The 18,424-nt window shown below is 45.2% G+C and overlaps 1 protein-coding gene across 4 annotated transcripts in view; it reads left to right on the top strand.

Annotated features, from left to right (window-relative positions):
* Nucleotides 1-148: 148 nt before the first annotated feature.
* The window catches only part of LOC119452901 (TOM1-like protein 2), a 43,425-nt gene continuing 25,149 nt past the window's right edge, over nt 149-18,424 (top strand). For 3 of the 4 annotated variants that reach the window (XM_037714856.2, XM_037714857.2, XM_037714859.2), the window contains exons 1-7: nt 149-352; nt 3,425-3,509; nt 6,474-6,558; nt 8,830-8,976; nt 13,322-13,456; nt 14,753-14,791; nt 17,231-17,485. In XM_037714856.2, the coding sequence (XP_037570784.1) occupies nt 289-352; nt 3,425-3,509; nt 6,474-6,558; nt 8,830-8,976; nt 13,322-13,456; nt 14,753-14,791; nt 17,231-17,485 (810 nt within the window). In that variant the 5' untranslated portion in view covers nt 149-288. The remainder of the gene's footprint in view (nt 353-3,424; nt 3,510-6,473; nt 6,559-8,829; nt 8,977-13,321; nt 13,457-14,752; nt 14,792-17,230; nt 17,486-18,424) is intronic. The other variant, XM_037714858.2, reaches the window with a different exon arrangement.

Genomic DNA, 18,424 nt, shown 5'->3' on the forward strand with positions numbered 1-18,424 from the left:
CATTGCTGAAGGTTTTTTACAAATAAAATAAATGAGCAAGATAATTATTTTGTTTTACAATAACAATAAAACATCTGAAGTTTGTTTCGCTTTCGTTTTCTTTGAAACGGCGACAGATGGCGTTTTCTTTCGAATACGAAACTGATTGAACGAGAAGAACGAGACAACTGTTTTTGCCGTGCCGCTAATGGACGCCGCTCGTTTGATGCGATAAGCACCTGCGTTGTGTTTGTTGCGACGACCCGTTGCGGAGCGCTGAAGACACGACGAGCCACGGAGTTCGCAAAAATGTCCGCGCTCTTGGCCCAACTCGGGGGAAACCCCTTCAACACGGCCGTGGGCCAGAAGATAGGTAAGCCTCGCCTACCTACGAATTCATTTCTTCAATTCGTTCTACGAGCCTCAATCAGCTGTGGGCTCGCGACAGCCGTTCCGTACGGTTCCCGTTTCCTCCTTAACCAGCGTCTAGAGAAAGGATCTCAAATTGGCGTAGAGCTCGATTTATCGTCGATCGTTTATTTATCGTGAAACCACGAATCAAGAACCTGTCTGATCGCATCCGTGTCGACGTGCGTGTGCGCGATCCGTGGGCACAGCCGCCCGTCGAGTTTTTTTGGCCAGCAAGCGCATCATTCGACGTCGCGCGGTTTTTCTTTCACTTTTATGCACGCATCGGAGAAGCAGGAAACGGCGGGGCCTTTCACCTGCATCCCTAATTAGCTGCTCGCTTGCCAGGTCGGCCTGTGTTCTACAGCCTTGCACAACACTCTGACGAGCTGCTGCTGCTATATACGGGACGCGTTATCGGTGACTTGTTGATGTCGTGATACGTGCCTGTGACTGTCGTCGTCTCGTCGTGCGCTATTGATGCGCCGCGGTCCGGCGCTCGGCAACAACCGCGAGCGGAAAAAGAGAGCCGGGCTTTCATTGTTTTTCCCGCAATCGCGCTGAGTGTGTGCGGCTGACGCAGTCCTGCGCTAGCTGAGAACAACAGCCCGTTACCCGCGGCTGAAGAGCGCATCCCATACACACCGACGAGTCGATAACGGCCGAGCTTTAGAAAATGCGAACGAAAGCGCTACACATATGCATGCGCTTTTGTTTTGCGAAGAGGGGGGGCCGGTCTGACGTGTCTATATTTAGAATATACCTCCGTTTCTTCTTCTTTGAGAGGGGTGTAGTGTTTGGGGGCACTGCGGGGCCATTACCGCGGGAAGCACCTTGACAGCTGGCGTTCACATGTCTACCTTCCCTGTAGTTGTGGCGTACCGCACCGAACGCCGTACTTCGTCGCTCCAAACGGGAGAACGCGATAGCTTCCTCGTGCAACTACTTCGCTGCTTGCCGGCGGTTGTTTTTTTTTTTTTTTTTTTTTTTCGTGACGTTCTTGTCGGCTTTCCCTTTCGTGTCCGTGGTGCGTTGCCCGCGGTTTGCGTGAGCGTTGATTCGCGTGAATCACCGCGTGAGTGGGTTGGCTCGTCTGCGGTTGCGTCTGTCTCCGTGTGTGGAAGCAGTTGCTGAATAAATCTTGGGTGGGGCCGTAGTAAAATTTCGCGTTCAGCCGGTTCGTATTGGTTACAGTGTCGCCGGAAGTCACGGCTGTGTGAGGAATACAGTTCGAGAAACTGAAAGGCGGCACGTTTTCGGTCGTAGAGTTCTCGTATGTTTCTCGTTGACGATTGCGGCATCAAAATACAGCGACAAAATTTCTCGTCATTTCTTTCTGCGCAAGAATGCAAGCAGAGTGCACTGCAAAAAATAAACACGCACTACTGATAAACAGGAATACATCTGTGCAGATTTGCTCTGTCTGTTTGCGTACTCGAATGGGTTTCCTGCTCTCGAATATCATCGCCCACTATACAAAACTTGTTTGTAGGGAAGCTTCCGGTGTGCTGAATCCAACCCCATCCACTTTATAAGCGACTATCATTCTTCTGAAGCATGCCTTGGAAAGCTTCATTTGTACACGAGGCGAGCTACAGCTAGTTAAGGAGCAGATCTGGCATGGGCTTGTTTGTCTAAAAGGGCACGGATGAAAAAGCTTTTCTTACCAATTTCATTAACTGAATGAAGCACAAATGTGCTTGAAAGTGAGCACTACGTGTTTCTGTTGAAGTAGAAACATAATTTGTTTGACTAATTGGGTGTTGCATCACTTTTGTGTGCGGCGCATAGATTGAACTGAGATACAGAAAAAAGAAGACATGAGGACAAGTGCTAGCTTCCAACTGGTTATAAGTTAGTGCTCATCCTTGTGTCCTCATTTAACATTTGCGCTTTACACAAAATGAGGTTAAATTAGACTTGAGAACCAAAAACATCATTAAATTTCTGCGGAGCTCCATAACTATAAAAATGTTTCTTTAAATCGGTATGTGTGCACAATAAGTTCATGTTTTAACAGTTTTCTGCTTGTTCCCTTACTTTTATTTTTACGTAAAGCTGGGAATGCATCAAGTGAAGTTGTCAGACATCTCAAATTTATTATATTTTTTTCGAGCTATGCTGATTTCCTTTCCAAATGGCTGATGCACTTGGACCATTGCCAATTGAGTTAATGGGACATTAATTAAAAATATAGGTTGGACTGTGTGAGTAAATTAAGCTTCTGCAATACTATAAAAGCCACAATTGCCACGAGAAGAGGGTTGGCAAGCGAGAAAAGACGCAGTAATGAAAAACGGAAGACACCACTTCGAAGTTCCTGCCTTGACATCATAAAATGAGGACACATCTGCTTCGACGTAGTTAAGTTTATATCGGTAAAGATGGACTATGTTGTATTATAAAGGAGCCAGAAACTCAACTTTGTAAGCTTTGAGAACGTTTACTGCACCACAAATGCGAAAATATGAGAAAATAAATTGAAATATATATAACACAGCACTCATGTGCTAGGGTGCTGCACAAAATTTAAAAAAAAGAAAGAAAGAAAGAGAGTTTGTCCGTCGTATATTTTAGTATTCAAACTCTTACCATAAAAATAACTAAGATAGAGATTTGAAAGAATACTTGATCCTTCTGAACTGATTCTTTAATGGAACTAAATGATAACGACAAGTCATGGAGACAACTTTCCGCAGCAACTGGAGAACCTGTCTTCGTCAAGGCCTCGACGAAGATGGCTCCTCTCGTTCAACGACGACTACAGTCTGATGCTTATCACTCCCTCGTTCACCCTAATAACTGTGATAACAGCCTCTCACTCACATTTTTATTCTAGCATAGCAATGCAGTTTTATTTGCCGAGCACTGTATCTGATTAGCTTTACTAGCTTCATATATGTTTTTTTTCGAGAGCGGGTTGGGGACAGTTCGCATCCTTTTTTTTTTTTTTTTTTGCAGGTGAAATAAGGATTGTCGTTTGAGCTGTGAATGTTTTAGCCAGAGTTTTGAGAGACCCTGTGACTGTTTGTTGCAGAGCAAGCGACAGATGCCTCGCTGGCTTCAGAGAATTGGGCACTCAACATGGAGATATGCGACATCGTGAACGACACCGATGAAGGGTAATGCCATTTATGCAGCATTTGCATCCTTAATGTGCTTTCACCTAGTAACGGTTACAACGACTTTAATTTCACTGGTAGCTTTTGCATTAAGATCTGTTTGATTCAGAGGTGGTCATGTCTTCTCACGGGTTTCTCACATTTGATCATTTAATTATAATAGGAGCCTAGAAACATGGTGGCTGCTAAGCACGAGGTTGCGGGATCAAATTCCGGCCATGGCAGCCACATTTCGATGATGGCGAAATGTGAAAACACCTGTGTTCTTAGATTTAAGTACACGTTGAAGAACCCCAGGTGGTCTAAATTATTCCGGAGTCCCCCACTATGGCGTGCCTCATAATCGGATTGTGGTTTTGGCATGTAAAACCTCATAATTTAAAAAATAGTAACATGGCCTGTACTGTTGTTGCATGGTTGCTCTCTGCCGTCGTTAGAGATGTTAGCGTTTGAGTTTAAGGGGTCACAAAAGAGAAGTATTGAGTTAAGGTATAGTTGGTGTTGACCTAAGATTTCACTGGCAAATACACTGCTGTCCAACTCAAACAGAACTTGTATAGATGGGCCATTGCCCAATAAAGCCATGATAGAGGAAAACTTCTTTTGGTAATGGCATCTCCTGAATTGTTTTAGAATGTGGAGGCACAGACTGCGAGTTTAATGCGGTTCTATGGGTGGCGCTCGTACTGAATTCTTACGTTATAACAATGTATGCGTTTGTAGATATACTCTCTGGAACATAGGTTGGTCTTATCATGAGGGGGGGCCCCTTTGATAAGTGAGCAAGAATTAATAACATACCTGCCAATTACCCAGGAGACTCCCGGATTCGGACTATTTCTCCCGGTTGTACGGTTAACAGGAAAATCTCCCGGAAATTGCACTTGTGTCCCGTTTCTATGCACGTCCAGCAAAGCTTTGTCAGGCTACATTGGCAAAAAGAATCCAACCCAATCCGATCCAGTTGGAAGTTAATCGCGCAAAACATTGTTAAGAAAGTAGTAGGGAAACCCGATACATGCGTTATTTCGTTAACCGCGGAGCCGCTCCTTACGCTGACGGGGTTGTTGAGTGCCCTAGTGGCCCTCGTCTCATTAAGCTAGCGAGCAAATGCCACGTTCCGCAACTAGCAACACTCGACTCTCCATTGTTCTCCTCTGCGTCAGCCGCTCTGGCATTGCATAGGCCTACGGTCAGTCATGGCTTTAAAAAAAGCAAGGAGTTCTAGCGCAAAAAGTATCTTCAAGTATTTTTAATGGAGTGCTCAGCCGAAGTGACGCTGGGTATTTTGTTGATACCACAGCGCAATGCAGAGTGCGAGCAGCAATTTAACATCGGGAAAAATACGAGGACGCAGTGCCACTCGTCATTGTTGTTCATGTGGTCACTTGTATATCTGTAAATAAACTTGTAAGGAAGTTCTCCTGTCAGTACATGAAAATATAGACGTCGGGGAGGGGGGGGGTAACCGTTTCACCCCCCCCCCCCTGCTCCCCTGGTCAGAGGATCTCTCGGATTTAGTTGCTTAGAGCTTGGCAGGTATATAATAAGTAAAAGATGGGTGGAAAAGCTACGATGACATTCCTGCCTCTGCTCCTCCCACTGTCCGAGATCTTGCGAGGGTCTGCTTAGCGTTAGCTAGTTGTCTACCAATTAAAATTGGTGGCACTGCATTTGAAAGTAAGCAGAGACACGACTTTGGCACCTTTTCTGGAGTCAATAGGTGATCAAATATTGTTAAATTTGTGACATCATAGTGATGTTTCTAGTGCTGTAGTTTGGGCACAAAATTTGAAGGGCCAAGCGTGGTGTTTATTGATAAATAAATTTTTAAAGCATTAAGCATAGTGCTAACATGACAGGAACAAGGTGACAGTGTGAATGCTACAAAAAAAGGTTGAAACATGCCAGCCCGTTTGTAGAATGTGCCACTGGTGTCGTATACGAAATTCCCCTCGCCTGTGAAGAAGCCCACATAGGCCAGACATGTTGTGATATACATGACCATGCACGGGAACACCAATTATCTGTTAAAACTAATGATGGTGCTCATTTACCTGCACACTGTAATGCATGCAGGTGTGAACCACGACTACTTGAGATATTAGGTAGGAGCAAGATGACAACTGCGCGTGGACTGCTCGAAGCATATCACATAAAAAACACGATGTTGCTTGTATCGGTGGCATGTTGATCTGGTTGTTTACTGCTTAGATGGATTTTTTTTTATTACAAATCATAATACTGCACGTCGAATTGGTGACAGACTGCCATTTAGTAGGCACATGATCTTTTTTTATGTTTACTTATAGTGCTGTTTTTCTTCCTGAAATAAACCAGTCATTACTCTAGCGTTCATACTGCCACCTTTCATGTATTCATTTTAGTGCTACAGTTATTGCTTTATGCATGAATAAACTAGACCAAGAACAAGTACTGCTATGATCGTTTTTCTACCCAAGAAATGCAAATATAAGTTTTGTATGAGCTGCAATGCAGTCTTTCTGCAGTGTCCATATAGCTTTGTGTTCAGAATAAAATCCTAAGCTTTTTTTAATGTGATTCACTGAGTTCACTGGAGACATCTCTCATCATACGTGTGGAGTCCATCACTGTGGTGTTAGTCTTATTGCTGCAAGAAACTTTATAAAATTAGGAGTGGGTTTTTAGCCATACTTCATTCTGTTCGCGTGACCCTCCTATTCTAAGATGCAACATTTATTTAGTGTGCCAGCCATTTGTACGTATCTCCTTTCCCACCCTTTTGCTGAAAAAGTAGTGCTACTTCCAGCTTTTGTCTTTAATCTCTTATTTCTTATGTACACTCTCCCCTAATGTAATGCCCCAAGCAGGGGTCTATAAGGTTTAATAAATGATGATGGTGAGGAATTGCCAGTGTTTTGTTGCAGTATTGGTGGTAAGCACCCCTCCATTGCCTCGAATTTTGCTGTCTGTTTGTACCAGGCCAAAGGATGCAATCCGCGCTATACGCAAGAGGCTCATGCAGAATGCGGGCAAGAACTACACAGTAGTCATGTACGCTCTCACCGTGAGTACACATTTTTGCTCATAGAGCATGCAATTCAAGTGGATATTAGAATTGTTTGGGCCCATAAGCAAAGCCTAGTATTGGCTCCATGATGGAAGTATATGGTTGCATCATCATGTGTTGTTCTGCCATGAGATATCCTTGCGACGTAGATTAGATAACTGTGACAAAATATGCCCATGTTAGTAATGCTTGCTGCATCATTCGTTTCAACTGCGTAGAGTAATCGCGGGCATTATTTGTAGTGTCAGACACCTGTTCCACAATTTGTATATCTGTCTCACGAGTCATCCTTTAACTGTTTTTATTGAGTTGGTTGTATCAGATTGTATGTATGGCAGAATATTCTGAAATTGTGTGTGTGTGTGTCAGCACTCATTGCCAAATTATGTCATTACTCTTTTGTAACTTGTTTGTTTGCGTCATTTGTATGGCATTTATCTGCGCATAGATTGCGGAGCATGCCGTTGAAATAGTCAGTGTTGTCAGTGAATGCCTAAAATATGCTGTTCTTATCCAACTTGTTTGTTGACCTTGCCTGTTTTGCATCTTGCATGGTGTGTTGTGGTATCTGTATAAAGTTTTATCACCACACAGCAAACACACAGTATGTCAAGACTAGGCCGACAAGTGAAGGTTAGCTTCTATAGAATGAAAACAACAACACCAAGAAGCGTAGAGTGAAAAAATACGAGGACAGGGAGCCAGTGCTCAGGAAAGGCGGTAATCAAATATTATAGCATGTCGGAACAGTAATGAGGCTGACGAGGGTGATGCCACTGCTGTGCTTGGCTTGTTCTGACAGTAAAGAACCCAGTATAGAAGAAATATGGCTGAACAATAATGACCACCTAAAAAAGCCCAAGAAAATAATTCGTTAGTCATCCTAATTGCACTTTACACAATAAAATGCCTAGTTTTGCTAGCTGCTACTACGAAAGAAAAAACAAATTTACAGTCATAGGGAAGAGCACACCTTAAGTAACATTAAGAGTCTACATACTGATAGTAAAAGAAGTAAGTATGGCTAGGCAGAAACATTGTCGTGCAAATTAGGTGCGTCCGGAACTGACAAGGTATTTGGTGCCTGCAGTCTGCCGAAGACAGCTGCAGCTGCGTTTGCTGCGATGAGGCAGTTTTTTTATGGCCTCACACTCGAAACACCTGTTCTGGTAAAAGCCCACCAGAGGATATGCCACGTAACTGCATTCACAGAATGAAGGGAGGCTTTGCCTATAAATATGGCCAGCAAGGAATAAAAATTCGTTTGTCAATATTCGTTGGAAAATTAAAAAGAAAAAAAAAGTAAAGCTTACTGGTTAAAAAAAACAAAAAAAACTCAGGCGATGAGAATGAGAAAGAGTAGAGAGACAGGAGCCAGAGCGTTGTGTAGTTACGAAGATTTGCAATCACCAAGAGACACCGTAATGTGTCTTATTACGTAATTTGTGTCTGGCTTGTAAAATGTGCGCCTTCTCTTTCTCTTTACATAATAGTCTCTTTTTGAGATTCACTCTTCCAAGCTGATATTTTCACTTAGAGAGTGAACAGTTGAGTAGTAGGTGTAGGTGTAGTATTTTGTTAGACTGCTTTATATCGGTTCAGTGCAGTTCTGCTGGGCAGACATAAAAAAATAATGAACAGATTTCCAAGGTTCCTTCACATTCTTCTTGAAGCAAGTCTACTGTATTACATATAGTCTACTGATATTATTACTTTCTACTGCGCTAGGTATATATATTTTTCTTGTTTTTCTTTCTCTTTTTTGTTCTTTCTGTTTGTCCAACTCTCTTGAGGTTCATTAGGGACACCTGTGACCTAATGAACGTTCCATGGTTGATGCCATGGCTGTGAATGTCGTTATCTTAACACTTCCAGGGCCAGGTTAGTGCATTTACATAAATACAGCCATTGCTGTAGCCTAATTGGAGGAACACTGTGCATCATACAAAGGTTGTGGGTTTAATTGCCGCTTGCAGCTACGTCATCTTTCTTGCACTCTCGTCACACTTTTTTTTGTAAAAAATAAGAATTTTATCGTTTAAATTTAGCCCTAATACTTTAATAAATATACAGCTCAATTTAGAACTGTTGACGTCCCTCTCCCTTGCTTTGACTTCATTGCCTGTTGGCTTCACATTGTCATTGGTGTAACCAGGAAATGTGCCCCCCCCCCCCCCTCCCAATATTCTGGGTTAGTATGAGGCCTGCCCATTGTTACTGTCCTCGTTACATTAAGAAGCTAACTATGCTGCCACTGCTTGTTTGCAGGTTCTGGAGACTTGCGTGAAGAACTGTGGCCGTCGGTTCCACCTGCTGGTGTCGCAAAAGGACTTCATCCAGGACCTGGTCAAGATGATTGGCCCCAAGAACGACCCACCCACCGCCGTGCAGGAGAAGGTGCTCAGCCTTATACAGGTGCGCATAATAAAGCTCGCATTGTGGTACAGTGGAGAGCAAACTTAACTGGAACATGTCGGCACACGGGACTTGCTGGTGGCAGCACTGTAGGCACGCTGCACTGGAGCTCAATCATCAAGAAGAATCGGGGAACTAAGGGGATCAAAATATTGTTAATAGTTTTATGGGGATGAGAGAAAGAGTGTATTTACAAGCTACTTACGATGCGTTCAGCGGTACACAAGATGGTGGTACAAGTCTGCTCCGTGAACTTACCCTCAGCGGGGAATGTGCCGTCCCGATACTTGCTATGGAGGAGCAGTATTGTCTGGGGCAGGTGACGCAGGCGATATGAGAGAAGATCCAACTATGTTGGCATCAAGAGGCATGATTTCATACGTTACAGCGGTCACTTACCAAGAGGCACGGTAGGGGTCAGAGTAAAGTGAAAGCAACTTTTTGTATAGGCTTACCCGCCGTGATGGGGGTCTAAAGAAGGAACATGTCACCAGGAGTGAAGTGGCCGTCATGCGGGTGTCATAGACGCACCATTGCTTTTTATGCAAAGTTGTAAGAAGCAGGCGGGCAATCTCGTGTGCCTCTGCAGCTTTGGAGGTTGCGTAAACAGTATACTAACCGAATCAAGCGAAGTTTCCTGCTCCTATGTTTGCATACTATGCAATGCCTGTGGTTGACAAGACATTCCACATCCACTAGCACTCCGGGTTGAGGTTTATTACACGTACTCAAATATACAAGAAAGTAAAGGTAGACAGCCACCATTGGTAGCTCAAAAGCAACGCATTGCACACATCATGTGGAGCTTGTGGGTTTGGTTCCCACTGGCGGCAGTTTTTCCTTTTTGTCCTCTTTTCATTTTTCTTTTTCTTATTATTTCTACATTCCAATTAAAAAGAACAGTCAATTTCCCCTTTACTTTCCTTGGCTTCATTGTCTGTTTGCTTCATTTGGCTGCACAGTTAGCAGTTTCATTAGAATATGTGAACAAATTATAAAACTACCAACAAGTATAGTTATGCACTATGGTGGCCGAGTGGCTGAGGCATGCTGCTGATAAACACAAGGTCTTGGGTTTAAGTCCCAGGTGCAGCTGCCATGTTTTGATGGGGGTGGAGCGCGAAAATGCTTGTATACTTAGATATAGGTGCACATTAAAAAAAAACCCAGAGGGTCAAAAGTAATCCAGAGCCTTCCATTACATCTCTCACATCCTGTTTTGCACCAGTACATTCAACTCATTTATTCATTGGTCAAAGTATGGTATGGTTCACTGTTAAAGGGAATTTGTAGTTCTTATTCTTTGATTCATTATCGCCAAGATAATGGATGAAAGATAACAGGCCTCCGAGATTGCATAAGATAACAGGCCTCTGAGATTGCATCGGCACTGGTGCAATCTCGGAGACCACAAGCTGGCCGAGCCAAGCTGGCAGGGAGAGGTTTGCTCTCCTCCTCAATCACATAGCGGAGCGCTGTGTTGTGTGCCATGTGCTGCTTGACCACGACGAGCCAAAGTGGAAAGTGGTAGAGAAAGACCATCACAATGAAACAGAAGGCAGCTGTCTTAACGCTGTTGCATCATGCAGCTGCTGAGAAGGCGCGTGTAGCGCACGCCCAATATGCTTTTGTTGTTTTATTCAAATTTCATTGCATGCATGACTGTGTAGCAGTTCCGTGGACCACAAAGCCGTCTTCTTATTTCCATGTTTACAATTGTGCACCCCATTGAGCATATACCGTATTTACACGATTGTAAGTCGACTCGAATGTAGGTCGACCCCCCCAAAATGGCATGTCTCAAAAAAAAAAAAACATTGTGGGGGGGGGGGGGGGGAGAAAAACCACGCGAGTGCATTTCACACAAGGGAAATTTATTGATGGGGTTGCTAAGACTACTCATCGTCACTAGAGTTGACCTCACTGGTACTGCTGCCATCATAGCTGCTGCGGTCCCACAGCACGTCGTCATCAAAAGTGAGTCCACACTTCGCGAACGACCGCACCACGACATCACGCGGTACAGCCCCCCACGCAGAGAGGACCCACCCGCACACAGTAGCCAGAGAGGCCAAATTTTCTCGCGCTGAAGCCGCCACTGCCGCACCACACGTTCACTGACTCCAGACTTGCGTCCCGTTGCGCAGTTGTTAGTTTCCTCAACATGGAGGATAGCAGCCCGTTTGAATGCTGCTGAGAACGAGCGCCAAAAGTTCTTGGCACTCATGACAGGCGCGACGATTCAGCACAACAGCAGAAGTGACAAGATGCGCGCGGCCGTCGAAAACAATCGTATCTCAAAGAAAAGCTCTTCCGCCAACTACTAATACCCCCCAAACGACGGCTCTTCCGCCAACTGCCAATACCCCCCTAACAGCGGCTCTTCCGCCAGCTACCAATACCCCCCAAACGGCGGCTCTTCCGCCATCTACCAATACCCCCTAAACAGCGGCTCTTCCATCATATGATCGATGCTCCCACAAGAGCCGTGCGCTCATGGTGCGCGCAATCGGAATGTATGCAATACAGTAAATCATTACGCTACGCTTCTACCGTAACCATAAAAACATAGGTGCAATGTTGTAACCACGCCGTAGCGCCCCTGATTTCTCGTTTCTCTTGCCGTTACTAGCGGTACACGGTTCAGTTTCGATTCTAAGTCGACCCCCCAAAATTGGATTGCCAAATTTGAAAAAATGGGTCGACCTACAATCGTGTAAATACGGTATTGCAGTAAATGGCAATAATGGATATAACAAAGCAATTTTGGCTCCCCCTTCAACTTCGTTATAACAAGGTTCAAGTGTAATACTTTGTTATATCTGACAATTCACTTTACTACAGTTAAACCTGCTTATAACGAACCTCCATGTACTGAATTCCTGGATATAATGAAGCTTTTCTATTCCCCGCCGTTACTCCATAGAAGCACATGTATTTGAGACCTCTACGTAACGAACTGCCAGCGGGAGACCCCCTCGAAATAACGAATTTTCCCGCCAACAACCTAGAGATTTCGCCCCAAATTTTGTCATTTTTGCGCGAGCAGCAACTGGAAGCACCTTCTCCGCCACGACGAAATGCGAAGCGGCGGCGGCGTGCTTGGTGCGCTCGAATTCACGGCGACTACGAGGCGAGAGCGAGCACACGTGTGCGTGCGTGCGTGCGTGCGTGAGGCGGGCCTGCATCCCTCGACCTGGCGATCTTACTGCCGCGGGCATGACCTTTCCCCCTCCCTTCATTCAAACCTGATCCCGCCGCTTGCTGCAGCTGGCCTAGCCCACCAAGCTGGCGCTCACCTTTTCCGGTTGATGTTGCCAAAGAAAAAAAAACGGTTCTTTTTTTTTTTTTTTCAACGCGCTGGCAGCGCAACTCTTTGGCTCTGCGCTTCACTTCACTAACCTGACGCTATAGGTGACACTATAGGGCCGTTGATAGTCCGAAGTAACGCGAGCGCGCTCGCGCACGCTGCGTCATGTTGGCGAAAACGACCCCCTCTATAGTCGAGCGCACCGGCGCAGCCAACGTAACCGGTGGCTTCCGACGCGCCCCGACGGTCCTGGCGTCGAATTGGCTCCTGACCCATTCGAGCGTTGGTTGCGCCGACTGCGCCAACCCACAATGCCATTTCGCGCAATAAAATAAAGGCGCCCAAGCCGCTTTGCCGACAGTTGCAGACAGCCGTTCAAAGCGGCGCGCGGGCTTGGGATCGTTCTGCGCATGCTCTGAAGATAACAGCCGACGGCGTACGCGTCTGAGTACACAGGAGATGGCATTTCTGCTGGCGCAGCGCAACCGGCCACAAACAACGCTGGCCCGCGTGCCGATAACGTCGGACTATAAATGGGCCTTATACGACGCTACGACGCCATCGGTAAGCAATAAGAATCGAGTAAATATGGCAAGCGTTTCTTTTCGAATTTTCGTGCCGAACCTGCATATAACGGAATCCTCTTTATAACGAAGTTTTTGCGAATTTTGTCAATTTCGTTATATCCAGGTTTAACTGTATCTATATTCATACACTGAGGTTTGACTGTTTTAGTTAGGCGTCTCCTTTAACAGTGAACCATACTGTAGATAGTCGCTGAAGTACAAGTTTATGGGCTAGTTGGTTTGATATAGTAATCAGGTAGCAGGAAGGACAAAGGTACATAAAACTGATTCTAAACTGAACACCAAGTGACGCTCGTGGTAGCAGTTTTAAGTTTTTGTGTCCTTTGGGTCCTTAGTATGCTAAAGTAAGTCTCCAAAACTGTGTTTCTTTGGTTACAAGTACGAGGCTCACTTTCGAGCGCAGTGCCAAGTTGGCAGTGGAATAACTGAGCTGTCGTTTGTATTTCAGTGTTGGGCGGATGCATTCCGCACACACCCGGACATGCAGGGCGTTGTCCAGGTGTACACCGACCTGAAGAACAAGGGTGTCGAGTTTCCCATGACGGACCTGGACTCCATGGCACCCATCTACACACCACAGAGGGTAAGCGCATCCGAGCGGAAGTCTTCACGCAGACATTGTGATTTTGGTACTCTACTCTGTAGGGCTGGGCACCAGTTTAAGAAAAATTTAACCCAATTAATTCTTCAATCTATTACAGTTGCTGACCAATTATTTGGACATGCTTGATTATTTTGACAGCTTCACAGCAAGGTCCCTAGCCTCATAGACGTGATGTTTAAGGACGGTCTTAATTACGGCTTCTACAGCGACTGTTTAATAATTAAGCCATCAAGATTAGCAGGAAGAGCTACGTATTTCTTACAGTACATTGCTTTTGCCTTCTTAAAGTTGAAAGTAAGAAATTCTAGTCGATTCAGTAGTTGCCAAACATGGAACAAGCGAAACCAAGACAAGCAGCTTAGCTGTCAAGCTGTGCGTTCTAATCCTGCACATTTAACTGTTGTTCCCAGCTCGCATGCCTACTGGATGGGAACGGTGAACCTTCGATGTTAGTGTTGATAAGCGTGGTGATAAAGCAAGGGAAGTGGCAGACAGTGACTGTTGCAAACCCACGATCATTTCGCTGTCGGAGCGTGGTCAGCCTTTGTTCAAGTTGCCAGGGGATGTAGGTTTGGTGCATGCAATGACCATGCTTTCATCCATCTGTAGCACCAGCAGGACAGCAGTCAAAATACGGACTGACCAGGTCGTATGCAAGCATAAGTGCATGTAGCAATGCATTGAAAAGCATTTCTGGGCACTTGTGGAATAAAGTCAGCTATTTCCCATCAAGTCCGTTACTTTGGACTCTTGATTATTTGGATTTTTGATTTATCCCCGCCTAGTCCGAATTATCGGTCGATGACTGTAATTGCATATATTGATGGATGGGACGCATTAAACTGCCACTTCCATGTTTGCTAGAAGGCCGGAGTGTTGTGCGCTTAGTCATGATTGTTTACAATTGCCAAATGGCTGTTGTCTATAGGCACCGGGCGACCGTTGTAAGGTGCCAGCAGAGCACTGGCAAACAGCGCCATGAAAGGCAGCAATAGGAGCGCTGGCCTGTGATGCAGACCATGGGGTGAAGGCACACACAATGCTTCCAGTGATTTCGCACTGTGGTTTTTGAGGCCTGAAGAACCGGAAAACGAGGCAGGACACATTCATGGAATCAGGTAGTATATAAAGCAGAACACGAGTGCAATTTGCAATGCAAATGCACCCCGCAAATAAAGTTCACCGTGGCAAGCTAGGACATGGAACTCCAACAGTTATTTTGCAGTTGTTTATTTTGCTGTGCACTTTAACATTGTCGTGTATTTAATCATGTAGATTGGCGGAGCAGCACAAGAATCACGGACAAATAGAGACGTACGTTTCCCTTTTTGTTTTTTTCGCTTCTAAGCTTGACGTTGCAGAATAAAATCCCAGCTGCCGCGGCTGCATTTCAATGGGGGCGAAATGAAAAAACTTCTGTGAACCGTGCATTGGGTACACATTAAAGAATCCCAGGTGGTCGAAATTAATCTGGAGTCCCCCACTACTGTGGGCCTCATAATAAGATCGGGGTTTTGGCATGTCAAACCCCAGAATTAAATTATTTTTTTTTCACTGATCACACGTGTCAGGTACGTTCCCGTTCTCTGTCTGTTTTCCTTTTTTTCTTCATTTCAATGCTTCGGCAATATTACCGTATTTGCTTGATTGTAACACGTGTTTTTTCCAGATTTTTGCTACCTGAAGTCGATCCTCGCGTTACAATCGAATACCGAAATTCAAGTTGTCTAAAAAGTGCAATCATGCACCCAGTTCTAATCAACGAGTGAAATGTGCGAGTGAAAACGCACGAGGGACGTGCGCTTTCACGGAGAGCAAACGCGAAGTCTTCCGTCGTGGGGGGGAGGGAGGGAGGGAGTGGAGGTGACGTTTAGCTGCCGCACCAAATGCGTATCTTGCGACCGGGCGCAAGGGGAACAGGCGACTCAATCTCCCACGCGAGAGGAGGAAAGCCAGAAGGCAGTGCAGGAGGGAGGGGCCGCGGCTTCTACTCTGCCACCAACTGCGTACTTGTACTTTGCGCGGCTGCGGGCTGTTGTGCGCACAGTATCTTAAAAGCGATCTCCACATGCATGCGCTGTGCTTTCGCCGCTCAGTTTCCGTTGAAGCGATAGACCGCACGAACCTTCGCTCGCTGCTGCTGGCGTGCTTGCTCATGCTAGTGTTTTGACAGTGGTCGTGCGCGGTCATCAAGTGTGATCTATTCATGTTTGCTTGTGCACGCTGACACCATGCTTGTTGATTCAGTTAGTAAGTGAATGTGTCCAAGTTTATACAGCCGATAAAACTACTGTCCTTACTCCGTCTAGCTCTACTAATTTGCTATCACAATTGATGCTTCGCCTTTCGGGCGAAACTGCGCTTTTTTATGCATTCGGTGGTCTCGCGTTACTTTAGCGATTTTTTTTTTCTGGGCGCATCAAAAAAGTCACCCCTCGCGTTACTTTCTCGGTTTTATTTTTTCTTGATGGACGCAATGAAAAGTCACCCCTCGCGTTACAATCTCGGTCACATTACAATCGAGTAAATACAATAAATATCTTAGAAACTAGCCCAGTCTTAACTCTTCGTCTATTTCACACAGCTTGGCGGTGGCCGGTGCATGTGTAAGGCCGGCATTGATAACGTGTGGACACGCATGCAGCTGTGTTGTCGTTCACCATCAATGGAGAGCACACAGAGTCGTGTACCAGGTATACCCAGAGCTGGGAAGCAGGAGGAAGGAAAATATACCCTAAACGAGAAAGACTGAGCCGCTTAGAGGATGGCAAAATGACAACTAAAAATCCACGTTTTTGTTTTCATTGTCCCAGCTTCGGCGCTAATAAACCTGTGGAGGAAAAGACAGACCATTTTCTTCGGACATGAAGCTTTTGCAAATGAGCCGCTTCTTTATTTGTGTTAGAACAACTAGACAAAAGCAAGGCAGTGTCGCAAATGTACTTACCATTGCCTACGGAGGGCATATATTGAGGCTTTTCGCCATTCTATCTGGTGAGGCCGTGATTAAAACAATAGAACTGAATGGCTTCACCAACTTCAGTCATGTTTAAGTAACTGTTCGTGCATCCATAAGCGCAACGTTTGTTCTGATTTGGTTCCACGTGGTATTTCAGCAATGCAAAACTGAACAAACGACCGACAATAATCAACCAACTAAGCTGGCGGCTCTGCTAGCGGCACCCGACCCAACCGTCACATGCCATTACATTCGCGACGACACCGCATGAATGCGCCACCAGTCTAAACTCGTGCTGCACCCACTGCTTCTAGGTTGTCAAGCATTTTAGGCTACTCATAATAGAGGCGGCCTCAAAAGCCAGTGAGCTATATTTTTTGAGATTGTGCATGAAGTGAATATTATCCCTGCTGTGTGCCACAAGATAATATTCAGTTCGCATGTTCATGACATCATTGTTTACAGATCGCAAACATTTTCTTACTATGTTAAAAAAATGTTGCAGTGCCTGCCTTTAAAGAAGCAAAAATTTTTATCGTGTCACTGCCTTTCTGTTCAATGAATATTGGATGTAACAAATTAAGAAATATAAAGTAAGTCTGAAATGTTAGTGTGCAAAGAATATATAGTATATGCTATAACAAAGAAAGGAAGTAATGAATTATTGAATATAATGTAGTACATCTGAAATGTTCCCTATTTATATTGGAATGCAACTTCGTTATAACATGATTCCACAGTATGCAGCTCGTAAGCCTACAACCAAAAATCTGTTGAAAAATGCATTTCTATAGAGCGTTCCATTGACGGCACTGCCACCCACGACACTGCCTCGGGTGAACCCATATGCGGCCCACGGCCGACCCGTGGCCCAGAGTGAGGTGGAGTCGGGAGCGCTTCCGCCAAGCCCCGTGGGTCTGACGCCCGAGCAGCTGAACAAGCTGCGCAAGGAGCTGGACATCGTCCAGCGCAACATGACCGTCTTCGGCGAGATGCTGACCGAACTGGTGCCCGGTCAGGAGCAACGCAGCGAGTGGGAGCTGCTTCAGGTGAGCGCACTTGATGCCGCAGTGCCTGCAGTCTTTTTTGTAGGCACTTCACATTTCTGATGGATCAACAAGCTGCTCTCGCACCAGTTGTTATGATCTCATTCGTATCGAGCTCACTTCCTCACAAACTGCAGATCTTCGCGTGTCAGTAACAAGCACGAGCGTGGGACACAGCAGGACGATACGCTAACAACTGATTGATTTTATTGCTGAAAAATGACCTTTTATACACAACGTACAGCCTTGTATGTTGTATCTGTTAAGTTCCTTTAGAGCCATAAAATCAAGTGTTGCTTAGTTATAATGCTGCGTATGTAAAGTAGCTTTTCAGACAATAAAATTTAACAATGATTAGTCAGCATGCTGCAATGTCACTCTTCGTTGCTGTGTGTGATGTTTTTGCTGTTTACTAGCACATATTTATAAACCAACCGGTTCTAGTATGCACCGTCCTGCAGATCTCTCCTGCTGTGTCCATTATACTTGCTTTTGGGAAGTGAACTTGAGTGGCTAAGCAATCTCGATGTATAGCAGATTATCAGCATTCTCTTTGAGTAGCACAATTGATGCCAAAGGAAGGGATACGCAATCGAGTAAAGCCAAGGATTAGGTGGTATGACAAGATGAGGAAATCGGCATTCACGGGATGATAGGAGCTGGGGCAAAACAGACGTAATCGGGGATCACTCAAAGAGGCCTTCGTCCTGGAGCTAACATACAAGATTATGATGACCGTGGCCTTGCCGTATGTCACATTAATAAATTGGCCACTTTCAAATTGGAAATCGTAAAAGAAGCTGGCATGGGGGGGCACAGCAATACATTTTGCATTCCGCAGCTATTGAAAAAGCAGGCTTGGACGTGTGCTTAGAAACGTTTTATGTTGAAGTCTGTCTGCTACACAGTTTACTTAACTGGCATCCGGTCATCTGCTCAATG

The sequence above is a fragment of the Dermacentor silvarum genome, chromosome 5 (genome assembly GCF_013339745.2).
Source record: "Dermacentor silvarum isolate Dsil-2018 chromosome 5, BIME_Dsil_1.4, whole genome shotgun sequence".
Classification (NCBI taxonomy): Eukaryota; Metazoa; Arthropoda; class Arachnida; order Ixodida; family Ixodidae; genus Dermacentor; species Dermacentor silvarum.